Below are 19,595 nucleotides of genomic sequence, written 5' to 3' on the forward strand. Positions count from 1 at the left end.
GGGGGGAGTGCTGGTTGACAGCCGGCTGAATATGAGCCAGCAGTGTGCCCAGGTGGCCAAGAAGGCCAACAGCATCCTGGCCTGTATCAGAAATAGTGTGGCCAGCAGGAGTAGGGAAGTGATTGTGCCCCTGTACTCAGCACTGGTGAGGCCGCACCTCGAATACTGTGTTCTGTTTTGGACCCCTCACTACAAGAAGGATATTGAGTTGCTCGAGCGTGTCCAGAGAAGGGCAACGAAGCTGGTGATGGGGCTGGAGCACAAGTCTTATGGGGAGCGGCTGAGGGAACTGGGCTTGTTTAGTCTGGAGAAGAGGAGGCTGAGGGGAGACCTTATCGCTCTCTACAACTACCTGAAAGGGGGTCGTATTGAGGTGGGTGTTGGTCTCTCGTTCGATGTAACTAGCGATAGGATAAGAGGAAATGGCCTGAGGTTGCGCCTGGGGAGGTTTAGATTGGATATTAGGAAAAATTTCTTCACCGAGAGAGTGGTCAAGCATTGGCCCAGGCTGCCCAGGGAGGTGGTGGAGTCACCATCAGTGGAGGTATTCAAAAAACGTGTGGATGTGGCACTTCAGGACATTGTTTTGTGGTTTAGTGGGCATGGTGGTGTTGGGTTGATGGCTGGACTTGATGATCTTAAAGGTCTTTCCCAACCTTAATGATTTTGTGAACTTCTGTGAACTAACTGTATACACCAAGCCTCAAACCACCAAAATTAGCTCATCAGACAGAAAACATTAAGATAATGATAATGACAGTAAGCTAGTTTTTAGAGAGAATTTCACAAAATAGCTAAGAGAATCCAGGCACATGTCTGACATTTAATACAATGTGAAAACAGAAAACCTTTCTAATTTCATGTCTGCTTTTTAATTGCAAAGGAGAATTTCCAGATTGTCTGACCAAAAGATATCCAAGTGATTCTTTTGGCCTTTTTCCCTTGTAAGACATGAATTTCGAGTATGAGATAAGGTTTGTATCTGAAATTTTCCTTAGTATGCCACTCTTCCTTCCTGCAGGTCCTTCAAGAGTCTCTCAACCCTGCAGATGGTTCCTATTAAATGCCAACTGTGGTATCATTAACATTTTCCAGTTAAACAGTCCAAAGACAAACATCATCCTTTAATTGCTTTTTAAAAACCTTAATCAAATTACTCTGTGTAACTGAGTGAGGGGTTATGTATTCCTTTTGATGGTATCATCCATGCAATAGATGTAAAAAATGTATATTGAAATGGTGCTGGCTTACTGCCATTGTCTAGTCATGGTACTAATGCAGGAAATTTCTGAATTACTTTATCTGCTGTGAGAGGGGGAAATTCCATAGACTAACCTGGTTTATACCATTCCTTTAAAAATTCAAAAGCAAAACTTCAGAGATTAATAGATCTAATAAAAACATTGCAACCCCACAGCTTCTGTACATTAATACAACAGAATGTTTTTATTCTAAAAAGAGAAGACAGAAAATTAGTTAGATAATTCAGTACTTTCCCACTGATACAAAATTCAATCAATCTGAATCTCATAATTTTTATTATCATGACAGATGTTATATTATTTTTTATTTGGGTAACACTGTAAATCAAAACAGTGCCTACAAATTCATTCAAGAAAAGCCCTCTGCTGACGATATAATTTGTATTGTTGTTTAGGAAACAGCACATGGTTAAAGGAAAATAATAGAATGGAACTCAATAGTGGAAAATTCCTAACAAGAAAGTATTTTGAAGGAAAGAGTAATTTAAAGTGACAGGAAAGAGAACATATCTATATCATATGGAACAGAACATCTATACCATATTATATAGTATCTGAAGAGTAATTGTACTCCAAGATTTAAAGTGTTTCTGATAAAAGCCAAATCTTCTGACTGCTTCTGAGAACAATCTGAACAACGAAATTAAAATAGAGAAAATCACAAGCTACAGGGATCTGAGATCTGATGTTGAACAAACAAAACTGGAATTTAAATGTTAAAAGACAGTACTGGACAAGAAGAACAAGGCTGGGAGCAGGGAGGTAAGAGCATAGATAAAAAAGAAGTGAGAGGAGGAAGAAGAGTAAGGAATAGAGGTGAAGAGAAAATATGCTATTTTTAATAGGACTTGAGAATAAAATATATATTGTAACAGTAAGAACTGAACCCTTCATCTGCTATTGAACTACTCACGCTTGGATGCATCTCCACTGCCTTTCCATTCTCTGTCCATATGTTACATATTCTGTGATCCAAAGTTATATGTGGGTATGCAGTTATGCCTGCTTTACCCCTGCAATTTCTTTTATACTGAAAGAGTTTGTTTAGAGTGGCTTTCTGTCCAATCTTGGAGCAGAGCAAGGCAACTTGAATATCAGTTTGATCTGGCACATATTTTGAGAGAATCAACAGAGAACTCAGTGAAGCAGCAGATATATCTTATGTTCACGTACATGCAGGTAGCAAAGCAGCTAATGAATTACGCACACACACACGCACACACATTCTGCCCTTCTGCTGCCACCACAAAAGCAGAAGTTCAGGCAAGGTAAGTGAGGGCAACTGGCTGTGCTGACATCATTAAGGGAAAAAGCAGTCATCTTCTGTCAAAGAACTTGGAAGAGGAAAATGATAAAAAACGTGCTCAGCCTGAGTGGTTTGACTGGCCTGTAAGCAGAACAACTGGCTCATCCCCTAAGATGAGAGGACAAGACAGACAGCAAAGCAGCCAAAAGATTGATCGGCATTTCAGAGAAGGGAGATGAAGGATCAGTGTAATGGTCTAGCTGGTTGCACAGCTTGGTCAAGGCATGAGACGACAGGAATCAGAGTGATCCACTACAGTTTACATAGATAAAGTACATATTGGATGATAATAATGATAAGCAAGGACTTTTCTACCTTGGTGTTGTGGGTTAGCCCCAGTGGGCAGCAAAGCACCACACAGCCACTTACTCACTTCCCCACTCAGTGGGATGAGGGAGAGAATCAGAAAGGTAAAAGTAAGAAAACTCATGGGTTGAGATAAGGACAGCTTGATAGGTAAAGCAAAAGCTGTGCGTGCAAGCAAAGCAAAGCAAGGAATCCATTCACTACTTCCCATCGGCAGGCAGGTGTTCAGCCATCTCCAGGAAAGTAGGGCTCCATCATGCGTAATGGTTTATTGGGAAGACAGATGCCTTCACTCCAAACATCTCTCCACCCCTTCCTTCTTTGCCCCAGCTTTATATACTGAGCATGACGTTGTATGGTATGGAATATTCCTTTGGTCAGTTTGGGTCAGCTGTCCTGGCTGTGTCCCCCCTCAGCTTCCTGTGCACCCCTAGCCTCCTCACTGGTCGGGTGGTGTGAGAAGCAGAAAAGACCTTGACACTGTGCAAACACTATTCAGCAATAATGAAAACATCCCTGTATTATCAACACTGTTTTCATCACAAATCCAAAACATAGCCCCATACTAGCTTCTATGAAGAAAATTAACTCTATCCCAGTGTTGTCCCAAATATGGGTTCTTCCACCTTGTGTGCAGAGAGCCGAAAAACACACAGAGCTGAGGTATTTGCTTTTATTACAAATCTGTGCAGAGTTGGGTGCTAGGTCGTAGGCCCACAAAGCTAGCACACCTCGGTTAACACACGGAAAATATTTATACACTTTGAGCAACAGTTATCAGTATTTTTTAAAAGTTGGGTCTGTTACCCTTGTTCCCACTGGTTCTCACAAGCCTTGTCTCCACTTAAAGTCACAGTGTCCTTTTTTTTCTAGGCATGCTCAGTGAGGAAGGGGCTTTTGTGAGGAGGGGGCTTTCCCCACCCAGGGGCAGGTTTCTAATATGCCAAGTATATGTTAATTAGATGTTAATTAGGATAGTTCACTCAAGGTTGAGTAGCTGTGTTTCTTTTGTGATTATCTTGTTCCTTCCTTCAAGGTTGTGCTTTGTTAACTGCTCACAGAGACTAAACAATACCTCCAGCTTAATTCCTTGCATACCTTCAACACCAGCCAAAACCAGTACTCTTGGTTTTGCCCTTAATCCAGCAGGAAAATATTTTGATTTTGTTACTGACTTTGGAGACACTTCTTCGGCATAGAGGTGCCCCAAGAAATCTGATTGGAAGTCAGACCCAGGAATCCCAATTGCCTATTGCAGCTCTCTCTTGGGTTTGCTCTGTAGTTGGTGGCATTTGCTTCTCTGTCTCCATGTCTTCACAGCAGAAAAATGTGAAGGATAATATTAATCTCTCTTGCAGGTATTTTCTTATGCTTACTTCAGTAACACTTCTGAAAAATGCAAAGGGATCTGAAAAGACTACACGTTGTTAAATCTGTTGTTTTACATTAGAAAGCCTCATGTCTACAACTGTTATATTCAGTCTACAGAGGGCACGTTTAGAGTGTAATTAATTTCATAAAACCAGCAGTGCAAACATTTCCAAGGAATATACAGAACAAAAAAGTTAAGGTTGGCCTATACATTCCTTGGAACTGGTCCCTAAAGTCCTTCAAATGCCTTTTATGTATATCTATATACATACATACATGTATAGACAGACATACACACACAAGGGAGAGCAAGGCTATATATTAATTACAGTACCTAATAATGTTGCGTTAGTAACAGCAAGGGGCCATTCTTAAATCCTCTGATTTGTATAGAAAGTATTGTGAATGGGAGAAAGAGGAGGAGGAAAACACAGTTTGACAGCAATCTGACCTCAGTTTGCACTGAACATGGCTAATGGTTGCCTTCAGTGTGCTTGTGTTCAGGAGGACAAAGATGGACTAAGTCAAGGCATAATGCATCTCTCAATGTATTTATACTCCTTACAATTTGTAGAGTGCTTAAAACATTATGCTGAGATAGGGGCATCTCAATGTAATGTTTGATGTTACTCTGTGGGGCAGAGGGAGTGAATGCCTCCCTTGCCATGGCAAGCCAGATTTCTTCATATGAACTGGGTGCATTCCTGTCAAGGAAAGGGCTTTCAGTTTCAATATACCCTAAATGAACTTTGTCCCCAACACCAGACTGGGTGTCTCATAAAATAGTTCCCTAGGCTGCTCTCAGTGTAACTATCTACAATTCATCAGATACCTTAATCTGCAAGTTTTTCAGAATGTTGTTTTGGTTACAGGTTCTTCACTGCTGCTCGTCTGCTGTTATTGCACAAAACCTGCCAAAAGCCACCTTTGATAGATAAAAATTAATCTGGATTAGTTTCCAGACATTCTGTAAAGAAGTTACACAACACATAAGCTCCAAAAAGCAGGTTTTGTTTCCATGTCTGTTTCTGTACAGGCATTTGTCTACTTTTATCCACATATGATTTTTCCTGAAGAAAAAAAAAATCAAACAATTCAAATGCACATTTCAAATGAGTGGGTTTAACAGTCAGGAATAGATGCTTTATTTTACACAGGGCTTCTAGTGGTTCAGTGTGGCTGAACACTTCCCTTTTCTATTGCTGAACATGAAGAGTAATCTGAAAGCAGGTTTAGCAACTGTCATTTATTTTGACATTTCTTTTTAAATTATCCCTATATTTCTAAATGAAGATGTTGAACCTGTATAGTTGCTATTCAAGTCGATATGCTCATCTGCTAATTTAAATGGTAATATTAATGTGAATAGGCTAATATCTCAAACCTACATGGTTCAGTAATCTGCAACATCCAATACTTTTCTCTTCTCTCCTTAGCACTGCAGTGATAACACCAATCATTGCCAATCAGATATGAATATAATAGGTGCTTGGAAGAGAGGCTACACTGGAAAGAATGTTGTGGTCACTATCCTGGATGATGGCATTGAAAGAAACCATCCAGACTTGATGCAAAATTATGTGAGTCTCTGCAGTATTCCAGATTTGCTGCTTTATTATTACCCTGCAATTAATTTGCTGCTCATAGAAAGACAATCATGTTCAAGTTACTGAAGGAAGAGGGAGGAGGGAGGGAGGAGGGTTCATATTCCTCAAATAGTAACATCAGTAGGAGGAAAACATTCTTCCAGGAGGAAAACAGACAGCTTTTGGTAATCTGTATTATTTTAGTTAAAACTATATGCAGTCTTAATGTCTTTAATATATCTGTATGCCTTTCATAATTGAGTCCTTAATTTCTGAAGGATTGGAACCAATTGTCTGATCTCTTCTCTTCTCTTCTCTTCTCTTCTCTTCTCTTCTCTTCTCTTCTCTTCTCTTCTCTTCTCTTCGATTATTTTACTTAATATTCTCACATCCTGAACACTGAGAAGTTAGGAATGGAATACACTGCTTTTGAGGTAATGCATGCAGCTGAAGTCCATTTTTGGTTAATATGTTTAGTTAGCAAGACAGCAGCTCTTCTCAAAGACTGTAATTTTAGGCATATCCTCCCATGAATTTATTTTTAATTTTATTTTTAATGTTTGTTTATTTTTTGCCTTATTGCTAGAAATAATGTGAAAGGTAAAAGACATGACTTGTGAGTCAGTTAAAAACAGGTGTAGAACCTTTTGAGGTCTTTCTAGTAAATCTCCACTAACTCCAGTGAGCCCCTTACCTATCTGTAATAGGAGAACTGTATCCTTTGTTTACTGTGTCCTATGTTTCATGTAGCCTCAGAAGGCTTTTGTTTGGTTGTGGTTCATCACATTTAAATGATTGGTTTAATATACCTTTGAAGGACTGTGTAATGTGAGGAGAAGCTGCTTCTCTCGTGGGTGATTTCTTGGTTTAGTGACACACTTTGAAGCTGTTTAGAATGTTAGGGTTGCGCTTTGCTGGAATGATTATTCTCATGGTTCAGGAATAGGCATTACCTGAAAGCACATGACTTAAGGACCTTATTATTTTTCTGAAATTAAATGTGCAAGCTGTACATTCACACAAGGTAAGAAAACAAACAAATATATTTGGACTGAGTCAGATTGGTGAAGATAGCACACACAAGGCATGTACACACCTTCAGGCCCATTACAGACATAGATCTTGTTAAAAGGGCCCTGGCTTTGTGCCAGGGAACATATCATCTTGACAGAGCATTCAAGAGATGAAGGTGACAGTACCAACATTAACAACCTATCAAAAGCTACAGTGGTGTCCACCGTTCTAAAACCGTTTATTTAAAATTAGTCACACATATCTGTTTCCTTCCCCATTGCATGTGGAACTCCGCTTTGAAATACATTACTGCGTAAGCACAAATGACAGGATATTGACCTATTTATCAACATATGCTTAGCTTGATCCTAATGCATGACAAATCTTTAATTTTAAACTCTAAAGTCATTTAAACAAACCAAATATAATTTTACCTCCTCATTGAATGATACAGGTGTCACTTCATCCCAGTACTGTTCTTCCACTGAATTCAAAGTAACTGTTTATTCCCTTACCACCTTCTTTCTCCTTTTCCTCATGCCAACAAGGAATTCCCCCAGGGCAACTCACATTGCTTGCTTGATGCCTTCTATATGACAGATTATTGCTGGTGTGGCTGCAAACAGGAATATTTGAGGTGGATGTGGTAAATGGCTTTGAACAAAGAGGAGATTAACAAGAACTGCTTTCCATGTCAACACACCACATGCTATCACATTAATTAACAGGAACCCTACAGTTATTTGCTCTATAAACTGTTTTCAGCTCTAAGAATCTCAGTAAATGTAAAATATGGAACAAAAATATGCCAATTAAGGGATGTTTAGAGAGACACTTTTTTCCGAATGGGAATGTACTTTATGTTTCATTTCAAACTGTATATTAAATAAAAATATTATTAGGATAGTGATATTATTCTTTTTCCTTGAAACAATGACTGAAATTTCTTGAATCTTGGAACATTTAGCAAAATCATGATTTTAAGAATGAACACTTAATTTCTGAAAGTTTCTTAGAAGGAATGTAGTTTTTTGGTTTAATGAAACACCTCTTTCTACTTCCTCACAGATATTTGAACTATGCTTTTTCAAGGCTTTTATTATCTTACTCCATTTTCAAAAAATAAAATAAAATATGTAAATCCTATAATTATTAAGTATATAATCCTTTCCTAAAACATGCAATCATCATAAAACCACAGGAATGTTAGTTAGCCTAATTTGCTCTCTTGTAGAAACCTGCTGAAGAATGTATAGGCCACATGAGTCAATGGCTAATTAATGAGAAACTGGTTTTCTTTCTCCTTTTGGCTACAGGATTCACAGGCCAGTTTTGATGTCAATGGAAATGATTTTGACCCTATGCCTCGGTATGATGCCAGCAATGAGAACAAGTAAGGCACTACGACATTCATGACATTTTCAATTTAGTTCATAAAGTAGAATGCACCAATTCTGCTATGAAATTCTAGGAATCTTGGATCTTCATAAAGTGGTGGGATTTACATTTAAATCTCTGTGAAATATGTATTTATGTTACTCCCATGCACACTGCATGATACTCTTTGAATGCATTTGGACTCATCTGAAAATACATAAAAATTAGTTTGAGAGTTCTGGGCATGTGAAATGAACCATTTTTAATCCTTTTGGGATGCAGTAAAGGGTGACTTACCTTTTTTTGATATCTCGAGTTATTTGGGTTTGTTATGTGTGAGAACTGACTTATCTTCTGACTCTATTGAACTTTATAGACTTTGTGCTTTGAAGAAATAAACTAGTTAATGGAGATTGTACTCTCTAGCCATTTATTTTAAACTAATGGAGATTTTACATGAGGAGGTTTGCTAGACACCATATAAAAACCAGAAATAGCAATTCTTTCTGATTAGAATGTCTGTAACTGATGACTGGTTAGATATATCTGTATGAGTGATATATTATTCCTTCAGCAGAGCACAGCTTCCTGGTATTTGTCATTCCAACTCTGCTCTTCTTTGGATGTGCTATGGTGAAGGCTGGGGGAAACGCTGTGAGGGACACCTTCCCTCAAGAAACAGGCTACCTCTCTGTCCCATTGGGTATTTGAGGGCATTTTTTTATCAGTTACATTTCCAAAAGAGGTACTTGGCATAAAGAAATTCCTTTCTGTGGAACTGCATGTATTGGAGGAAGGTGAATCCTACTGTTTATCAACATGCTGTCTGTACATTTTGTTTTGTTGAGGTTTTGGGGAGAAAGCAAGGCTGTGATTACATGGTCAGCACAAAAGGGTTGTTCCACTCATTACCTTGTGGTTGCTCATTCCTCCTCCCTTTCCTAGCCTTTGTATAGCTCTCCAGAGTAAAGAAGTAATCTAACTGAAAACTGTGCTACCAACAACAGCAACAAAATTATTTTTCAGTCAGGTACCTCATTCAGCTCACCTTGTAGTCAGAGGAGAGCTAGATAAGCACAAAAAGAGGTGGGGAAAATGAAGCATGGCCTGAATCTGTCAGTGGTGGTGCCGACTTCAGAGAAATAACGTGACTGTATGACAATGCCCCAGTTGCCTACTGTTAAGGGAGAAGCTGCTGCCCGAGCATTCACACACCAATCAAGGAGTCGCGCACACATACCACCTGAGACTTTAACTGCTAGGACCGGGGTCCCTTCGCAGTGGGCAACTCCGGTTAGCCGATGGGTGCCCCTTTTGACTCCTCACACACATACACACACACACTCACTCTCGGGTGCTTCCTCTTCCCTCAGGCTTGACCCTAGTTTTCTCGAAGCAAGATCTCTGACATGACGTACAGCAGACGAATTTATTAAGTGGTACAGCAGTGAAGAACAGCTTGAGCTGGGTGCCTCCGGAGAGGGACCCCAAACAAAAGAATCTCTGGGCAATTATACCCTTACGATCTAAGTTCCCCTCCCTTCGCAAGATGACTTGGTCCAATAGTAGTATTTGGGTCTGTGGTCTCCTTGTTCCTCATTGGATCCTTTCACTGTCTCCAGGCGGGCCGTTCTTTTTCTTTTCTCGAGGAGGCAACTTCTGCTGATGGATGTGGCTATCTTATCTTTCTAATTGACACCGGTTTCGGGATCTTCCCTCATGTAACTAAGTCAGAGTTCACTATAAGTTCAACAGTATCTAGATGAAAGTTCACAGCTTGCGGCCTAAGACTTTTTACTAATGCTATACAATGGATTCCGTTTGAACTAGGAAGTGACCCCTGTAACAGTTCTCCCTTTGTTTTTATCAAGCATTTCTGCTTAATATGTCAGACAAAGGTCAGACAAAGTTTGCAAAATCTTTCAAGACGAACAATTAACCTCCACGTTCTTATACATAACTTTTGTCCACTTGGGATCACCCATCTTTTTTTACTTAGCCATTGCAGTTGTCAGGGTTGTCATCATCAAGAGCAGTGAGATGTCTCACTTCATTGTTTCTGTTGCAAGGTTTCTTCAGTAATCAATTATTTATCAGTTGGTTGTCTATCCACCACTCGCTTGACGTGTGAGTGGTGTATCCAATTTTCTTTCCCTGAAACTTTAACAGCAAAGAACATAAGACAGTATATGGCCCTTCCCATTTAGGTTCTAACTTAGACTTATGAGAAAATATCTTTATTAGATCTTTATCCCCAGGCTGTATATCATGTATCTGTACTTCAGGCAATGTACTTCTGCAGTACTTATACTGGGTCAGTCAGTCATCTCCATCCAACAAGCTGGTTTTAGCTGGGATATAAGTTCCTGGTATGGCCAACTGTCTTCCAAAGAGAATTTCTGATGGTGTTAGTCCTATGGGTTGTCGCGGGACATTTCGCACATCCCATAGGGCTAAATGCAATGTGTCTGGCCATTTTAAAGCAGTGCTTGTGGGTATTTTTACTATCTTTTCTTTCAAGGTTCTGTTCACTCTTTCTACTTGTCCTGAGGATTGCAGATGATAGGGAGTGTACAAATTCCTCTCTATACCTAGTGATTTATATAGTTGACCGATTATATTTGCTGTGAAATGGGCACCCCTGTCTGATTCAATTGATTCAGGAACTCCATATCTGGGTATAATTTCCTTTAACAGCACTTTCACCACTCCTCCTGTGTCTGCTTTTCTTGTGGGGAAAGCTTCTACCCAACCTGACAAATTATCTACTATAACTAATAAATGTTTGTATCCACTGGTGGATGGCATGTCTGCATAATTTATTTGTAATCGCTGAAAAGGGAAGTAGGCCCATGGTTGTCCCCCTAACTTGGAGCTCGGCTTGACACTTGAAAACTTTTGTCAGGTCGGGCAGCTGCTGGTGATTCTTTTTGCGGCAACATAAATTCCCAGTGCTGTCCATACTTTTTGTACCTGGTTAGCCACTGCCTCTGCTCCTCCATGAGCTTTGTCGTGAAACCATCTGGCCACGATAATTAAATATTTCTTTGGCAAAACTGGCTTTCCTCCTATTGTCCATATTCTGCTGTCATCTTGTTTTGCTTCCCACTTCTCCCACTGTTTCTTCTCTTCTGCTGAAGAATCCTTTTCATAAATTTGGCCATTCATTCTGATCTTCCATTGAGATTGCAACCATACACCCTCTCAGAGGTTGCCGGGCTGCAGCCTTTGCAGCTGCATCAGTGAAGGCATTTCCTTTACTAATTTCTGCAGTGTCCTTAGTGTAGCCTGGGCAATGTATCACAGCAATTTCTTTGGGTAGCTGCACTGATTACAGTAAATCGCGTATTTCTTCTCCATTAGATACCCTTTTTCCTGATGATGTGAGAAATCCTCATTCTTTCCATAACGTTCCTATGTGCATGGCACACCCCGAAGGCATACTGAGAGTCTGTGCAGATATTGACTCGTTTTCCCTTTCCTAGATGAGCTGCACGCGTCAAGGCTACCAATTCTGCCCCTTGTGCGCTCAGCCTTGTCGGAAGTGGTTCAGCTTCCATTACTTGTATGCTGACCACGGCGTACCCAGTCTGTGGTCCGTATAAGTAGTAGGATGAGCCATCCACAAACAAAGTTAAATCTGGATTCTGCAAAGGAACATCAGTTAAATCTGTTCATGGTTTGCTGGAAGTAAGCATTGCCCATTCACACTGATGATGTTCCTCCTCTTCATCAGGCAATGGTAACAACGTCGCAGGGTTCAGGGTATTGCATCTCTTCAGAATAACATTATTTGCCATTAGGAGAATTAGTTCATACCTATGTGCCCGTTGTGGTGATAATGCTTGGGTTGCAAATTGTTTCAGTAGCATTTCCACTTTGTGTGGGACATAAACTGTCACTGCATGTCCTAAGATGAGTGGATATATAGCTGCTGGATATATATCTCCAATATAGCTGCTGCTGCTGCTACTGATTTAATACAAGCTGATGCCCCTGCCACCACTGGATCAAGCCGAGTTGAATAATAGGTGACTGGCTTGTGATGTGGACCCAGTTTTTGCATTATTACTCCATTGGCTGCCCCTTTACGTTCACGTACGTGCAGATTAAAGGGTTTTGTATAGTCTGGGAGTCCTAGACGCTAATGCTCCCTTTATTGCTTAAAAAGCCTGTTCCCTTTCTGGTCCCCATGTAATCAGCTCTACTTCTTCATCCTTTGTAGCCTCTGATAAAGGTTTGTTCAATTCTCCTAATCCTAGGATCCATGGTTGACAGAACCCTACCGTTCCCAGGAATCTTCGTATCTGCTTCTTTGTGATAGGGTGTGGGAGTTTAATTATGGTTTCTATCCTTTCAGGGTCTATTTCTTGCTGGCCTTCCTTTAGGATAAATCCTAAATATTTAACCTCTTTCTGACACAGTTGAAGCTTGGATGGAGATGCACGATGTCCCTTTTCAGCTAAGGTTATACGTAAATGAACAGTGTCTGTCATAGAATCTTTGGGTTGGAAGGGACATTTAAAGGTCATCTAGTCCAACTCCTCTGCAATGAGCAGGGACATCTTCAACTAGATCAGGTTGCTCAGAGCCCTGTCCAACCTGACCTGGCATGTTTCCAGGGATGGGGCATCTACCGCCTCTCTGGGCAACCTGTTCCAGTGTTCCACCACCCTCATTGTGAAAAATGTCTTCCTTAGATCTAGTCTAAATCTATCCTCTTTTAGTTTAAAACCATTACCCCTTGTCCTATTGCAACAGGCCCTGCTAAAAAGTCTGTCCCCATCTTTCTTATAAGCCCCCTTTAAGTGTTGCCCCGAAAGTGGGATCGTATACCCGGTGTGCAACACTCCAATATACACACAGAGTATTTTATTTAAAGCATATTTGCGCAGATATAGGTGCTAGGTGGTATTCCACAAAGCTAGCACAACACACAAAGGAATCACCACATATTTATCCCATTACATGATTAGCGAAAACAATAGAGAACCTCTCAAATTTACATTAATTGGCTAGTAATTACCACATTGATTATTATTGGTTACACTGTCTTGGTTTAGCCCGCGTCTGGACCAAATGCAAGCACTTGCTCTATCCCCTGAAAATCCCCTCTCAGCTGAGAAAGGGAAACTGAGGAAAAAGGAAACTCATGGGTTCAAATGGGTTGAAATAGAAACAGATTTAATAAAACAATAAAACTAATATCAATACTAAAGCAATATAAAGTACACAGAGTTATACTCAGCCCGGATAGTGGTCGCGAGCTGCGCGCTCCCAGCAGCAAACGCTGGTTGGCAAACACTGTGAGCAGCACAGCTCCAGCGAAGAGGGAGCAGGCCTCAGGAGCAGAGCGACAGGCGAGACCCTCTAGGGATGGCAGCCATTGAGGGAGAGAAAGATTCCCAGCAGACCCCCCCAGTTTATGGTGAGCATGACGTTTGTGGTATGGAATACTTCTGTTGGCCAGCCTGGGTCAGCTGTCTTGGCCTCCGTTCCTCCTAGCTATAGCACCTGGCTATCTCAAGACTGCTAGAGGCCCTGATCGCTATAGAAACCTGCACACCATGGCTGGCCATGAACTAAAACAGAGAGTCTTATCAACTTTGTTCTCACAGTAATGGGTGCTGCAGTCTTCTCAGAAATGCAGCTTTCCTGAACAGAAAAATGATTCTATTATTCTATCCCAGCAAAACCAGGACATACACATATTTAAATTATCGTGCATGCTCCTGGGGGGGTAATTTGCATAGTCCCTCAACTGAGGTGGTGGTCGTGATCTCCCCCTGCCACCTTTACCCTAGTTACTGTGGATTCTGCTGATCTCATGACAGCTACATTTTTCAAGAGTAAAAGAACAACTCAGTCTTCATGGTTTACTGCTTAAGTAAAGCTTTACTGCTTAAACAACTACTTCTTCATCTTCTTGACCACTAAATCTGGGTTCATTAATCTTTTTTAATTGTGTTGTCTCCTACTGACCTGCCCCCCTAGAATCTTTCATTTGTCTCTGACATCATAAGTACTGAAAGGCTGCAATAAGGTCTCCCCAGAGCCTTCTCTTCTCCAGGCTGAAAAACCCCAACTCCCTCAGCCTGTCCTCATAGGAGAGGTGTTCATTCTCTCTGATCATTTTTGTGGCCCTCCTCTGGATCCTCTCCAAGAGGTCCATGTCTTTCCTGTGCTGAGGGTTCCAGAGCTGGATGCAGTTCTGCAGGTGGGGGTCTCACCAGAGCAGAGGGGCAGAATCACCTCCCTCGACCTGCTGGCCAGGCTTCTTTGGATGCAGCCCAGCTCACTCCTGCCCCGGTGGGACGGGGGAGAGAATGAGAAAGATAGAAGTGAGAAAACTTGTGGGTTGAGATAAGGACAGCTTAACAGGTAAAGCAAAAGCCATGCACGCAAGGAAAGCAAAAAAAAGAATTCATTCACTACTCCACATCAGCAGGCAGGTGTTCAGCCATCTCCAGGAAAGCAGGGCTCCATCACATGTAACAGTTTATGGAGTTCAACAAACTCCATAACTCCGAATGTCCCCCTACCCCTTCCTTCTTCTTCGCCCCAGCTTTATATACTGAGCATGATGTCATATGGTATGGAATATCTCTTTGGTCAGCCTGGGTCAGCTGTCCCGGCTGTTTCCCCTCCCAGTTTCCCATGCAGCCTTCTTGCTGGCAGGCCAGCATAAAAAGCTGGACAGTCCTTGACTGCTTAGCAACAACTGAAAACATCAGTACGTTATCAAATTTTTTCCCTCCCAAATCCAAAACATAGCCTCACACTAGCTTCTATGAAGAAAATTAACTCTATCCCAGCTGAAACCAGGACAGTATCCACCCCTTATTCCATACCATTTATGTCATGCTCAGATACCACACTATCCAATATGACCTCATGAAAACCTTACCACTATCCCCCTTGCCATCCTTTGATATAATACACAGATATTATTCCCTTAGTCTATGGACCACCCCTGTAAAATATCTGTAAGATGTCCACAAATATTCATGAAATGTCCACTGAGTTCATTTCGTCCATGACTTTGGGCTCCATCTCTTATGGTGGTCACTCAGGACAGGAGAGGTGGTGTGTTGCGTGGAGTTACTGGGCACCAAAACCAGTTCAGGTCAGGTCACTGCTGCACTTGCACTGCTTCTTGTAAGGCTTGTCCTCCATCAGTTCAGGTGTTTCCTGCTATAGTAGTTTGTATAACATGCAACTCAAATCATGGGATACAACAATTTAAAGGTATTTCCATTACAAACTCCACCCCAGCTCCTTTGGACTGGACCATCGGGTTTAACATTGCAATGAACTCCTCCCCTTGCCCCTGCTCTGGCTTGGACTTATCCACAGACTGCAGTCCCTTCTATGAGTCACAGTCTCTCCAGGGTATATCTGCTGCGACATAGACTTATCCACAGTCACAGTCACTTCGAGGTGCACCTGTTCCAAAATGGCCTCCTTGATGGGCCACAATGTCTTCAGAGATATATTTTCTCCAGCATGGCCTTACCCACAGCCACAGTCCCTTCAGAGGTAAGACGGTTCCAGGGTGGCCTTGCCCTTGGTTCCAGTCCCTCCAGATGTTGTCCCAAATGTGGGTTCTTCCACCCAGTGTGCAGAGAGCCGAAAAACACACAGAGCCGAGATATTTGCTTTTATTCCAAATCTGCGCAGAGTTGGGTGCTAGGTGGTAGGTCCACAAAGCTAGCACACCTCAGCGAACACACAGAAAATATTTATACACTTCGAGCAACAGTTATCAGCATTTTTTGCAAGTTGGCTCTGTTACCCTTGTTCCCATTGGTTCTCACCAGCCTCGCCTCCACTTAAAGTCACAGCGTCCTTCTCTTTTTCTAGATATGCTCAGTGAGGAAGGGGCTTTTGTGAGGAGGGGGCTTTCCCTGCCCAGGGGCAGGTTTTCTAATATGTTAATTAGGATAGTTCACTGAAGGTTCAGTAGTTGTGTTTCTTTTGTGATTATCTTGTTCCTTACCTCAACATTTCATGCCTTGTTAACTGCTCACAGAGACTAAACAATACCCCCAGCTTAATTCCTTGCATACCTTCAACAGATTCCCCCCTTTGAGACTTAGAGAAATAATCAATATTTCAAATAAGTCTCACTCAGATCCTTTCATTCTAAAGTCCCCATCCTCGGGAGGCTTCAGAATTTTCCAAAATTGCTCTTCGGTTCTTTCCCATTGCCATATGTCTTGTTGGAAATTTTTTCTATTCTTTATAGGGAAGCTCTTAGGTCTAGGGGGGTTATTTTCCTCTGTCCTGAGCATGCCTACTTTAGATAATTGCATTTGAGCTATTTGCTTCATTCTGAGCCAAACCTTAAAGTACAATATGATTATAAGCAATAAGCATAAACATGTTAATGACAATAAGATCATAACGGGATGTAGCATGAGATTAAGAATGCTGGTTGCTGTTGGTGACCATCCGAGGAGGGCTTCCCACCATCTATGTTCTCCATCTTTCTTCATCCGGTCCAAAACACGATGTATCTCTTCTGCATCATGGTGAACAGTGATTAAAGTTCTTTGTCCATCATCTCGGGCATGTTTCAGTAACCGGTCTAAATCATTATGTTATGTTGTAGAAGTTTTCTTACCAATGTGAGATTCATACCGATGGGAGTAGGTAATAGATCCTTAACTAGAGTATAATTGAATGGTAAGAGTTGATAAGATGTAGCAGGAGCTGAATAGTTGAAATCACATCCTAGAATGCTAACAAAGTTACAGATACAGGTATTTGAGTAATTACTTATATCAACTGTACCATTATCTACCACTAAAAAATTACAAAGAGTTCTCATGCACACACACCCATTCCCAATATATATAAGCATAGTTTTAGGGACCTCCTCCGGATGAATTTCAAAGTGACAAACATTTTGGCCTGTGTCAAGGCAAATGTCCTGAGCCTTAAGGGTGTTACTTTCACAGATGAATCCTTGTTGTTCCCATACTACACATGCATCAGTTTCAACAGTCTGCCATTTGTTATTAATTCTTTGGGCCCATACTCTATGCTGTAATGGATAGAGTACAGTCCCATTGTGATTTAACCCTAATGCAATGATCGGGTATATGGTTTTTACTGATGCATTCTGTATGGTTAGAACAAAAGCTGTGGCTTTATTACTAATAGGATCATAAGTGAAATTAACTAAATACCACCATGCTTGGAATTTTTTCTCAAATTCGGTTGCATTTTCCCAGATTATTTTCCGAATCTCAGTGGGTAAGGTGCCATCTTCACCTTCCCTTATAATTGCTGCTATTGTAGATTACACCCACAGTTGTGCTTGAATAAAACTAAGAGCTAGAGAAATATTATTTTGAGCTGCATCAAGTGCATTCAGGATTAATTGGTGGTCCTTTTCAGAAACTTTTTCCCACTGAGGTAATATTTTAGATAAAAGCCACTGATGAGTTCCTAAAGCTAATAGGGAGGACTGTAATGGACGCTCCAATTTGTTTAGATCATATGTGGCTGTATTAAGTTTGTTTGCAAGTATTTCAGCATTTATGCTGTTTAAAACTCCCAATCCTGTCCCTAAGATATCAGTTACATCTCTTCTTGCTCGTTTTGAAGGGGTAAAGGACCGCTCACATAACCATGCTAACCACCCTGCATAAGATGTATATGTACAAATGGTGAACAGGTTGGTTTAACTGTGGAGATATTGATTTGCATTGATAGTTCTACCTGCTTGAGGGACCATGATGGATTAAACATAATTTGCTGTCATCCTACATATCTAATTGCATATGGCTCAATTTCAGAGATCAATGGGTATACAATTCGAGTGGTGGTGTAGGTAATCGGGTGGGATAGAGACTGATAGGCAGTTGGGATGACTGTTAGAATATTATGAGGTTTAGGAGTAGGTGTTAGTATGACTTTTAAGGATAGTCCGTTTCCATTATCCTTCCCTATATCTACCCATAAGCAAACTACTGTCAGAGTTGTGAAGTTTAGGATGAAACTAATGTTACAGGAGGGGCTTGAAAAACAGCTTTCGTTTTCTTTTAACTGAGTTTGATTTGTCACTTTGATAATTATGGAAGTATGTCCCTTTAGATAGCTTGTTACATCACATCTAATAGAGATGTTGCTACCTGGCGTAACAGAAATAAGGTACCTATTTGTTTCTGTCACTGTATGATTACTAGTTATTGTCAATGTAAGATTCTGTATTGGCTTTCCCATTATTCCTGTGTTTCCATTAACTTTAATCATGTATGGTATAGAGTATCTAATTAGCAGTAAAAGCAAGAGTACCTTCATTAATATTTTTATGGTCATCGTAATTTAGTTTGAAAGGATCAATGTTACCATAAATCACATTATAACTATAAACATTATTCATTAGCTCATAGAATTTTTAGAAAGTCTTAGCTTTAGTGCTCCCATTGGTACAGACGTCCACTGTTCCTCTGGTGGAGCTCCTTTCACTCTCGTGTAGTGGATCCAGGAACTGATCCCTTCCACTTTTACTGCAGTGTATGTGGTCAAGAGCATGAGGTGAGGTCCCTTCCACTTTTCTTTTAGTAGTTCATCCTTCCAGGTTCGGTTGTAAACTAAATCACCAGGCTTGAAGTTATGCACAGGAGAGTCCAAGGGAAGTGGGGCCTGCTGGTTGAGATACCTGTGCAAAGAGGATAATACCCACGAGAGAGATAACAAATAATCTTTCAAAATTCCTTCACCTTTAATGTGTATCTGATCACTCCAACTACCCACCTCATTGATGGGAAATGGTTTTCCATATAATATTTCAAAGGGGCTTATCCCTTCTCTCACTTGGGGAGTAATCCTAATCCTCATCAGGGCAACTGATAGGATATCTACTCATTTAAGCTGGGTTTCTTGACACAATTTGGAAATTTGTGTTTTAAGGCTCTGATTCATTCTTTCTACCTTCCCACTAGGCTGTGGTCTCCAAGGGGTATGTAGATCTCACTTCAGTTGAAGGAATCTTGACACTCCTTGGACTATTTCTGAAATAAAGTGATGTCCATTATCTGAGGATAAGCCTTCAGGGATTCCGAATCAAGGAATTATTTCTTTTAATAAAAATTAAATTACTTCCCTAGCTCGATTGTTGCAGCAAGGGAAAGCTTCTGGCCATCCAGAGAATGTGTCTACCAAAATAAGTAAATATTTATATTGTCCACATATTGGTAATTCAGAGAAATCTATTTGCCAGTGCTCCCCAGGGGCTATTCCCCTTTTTATGTCACCCATCGGTGGCTTTCTTTGAATCTTAGGGTTGTTTACATAACAAATCTGACATCTTCTTACTATTAAGTCCACACTTGATTGCATTTTTGGTCCTATTGCATATCT

At 40.8% G+C, this 19,595-nt stretch overlaps 1 protein-coding gene across 1 annotated transcript in view; it reads left to right on the forward strand.

Moving 5' to 3' along the window:
* The window catches only part of LOC309415057 (proprotein convertase subtilisin/kexin type 5-like), a gene marked incomplete at both ends in the record, with an annotated part of 280,059 nt that overhangs the window by 45,911 nt on the left and 214,553 nt on the right, over positions 1 to 19,595 (forward strand). The window contains 2 exons of the mRNA XM_082012448.1: positions 5,682 to 5,825; positions 8,162 to 8,238. Of these exons, the coding sequence (XP_081868574.1) occupies positions 5,682 to 5,825; positions 8,162 to 8,238 (221 nt within the window). The remainder of the gene's footprint in view (positions 1 to 5,681; positions 5,826 to 8,161; positions 8,239 to 19,595) is intronic.

The sequence above is a fragment of the Phaethon aethereus genome (assembly GCF_964289735.1).
Source record: "Phaethon aethereus genome assembly, chromosome: W".
NCBI classification, from domain to species: domain Eukaryota; kingdom Metazoa; phylum Chordata; class Aves; order Phaethontiformes; family Phaethontidae; genus Phaethon; species Phaethon aethereus.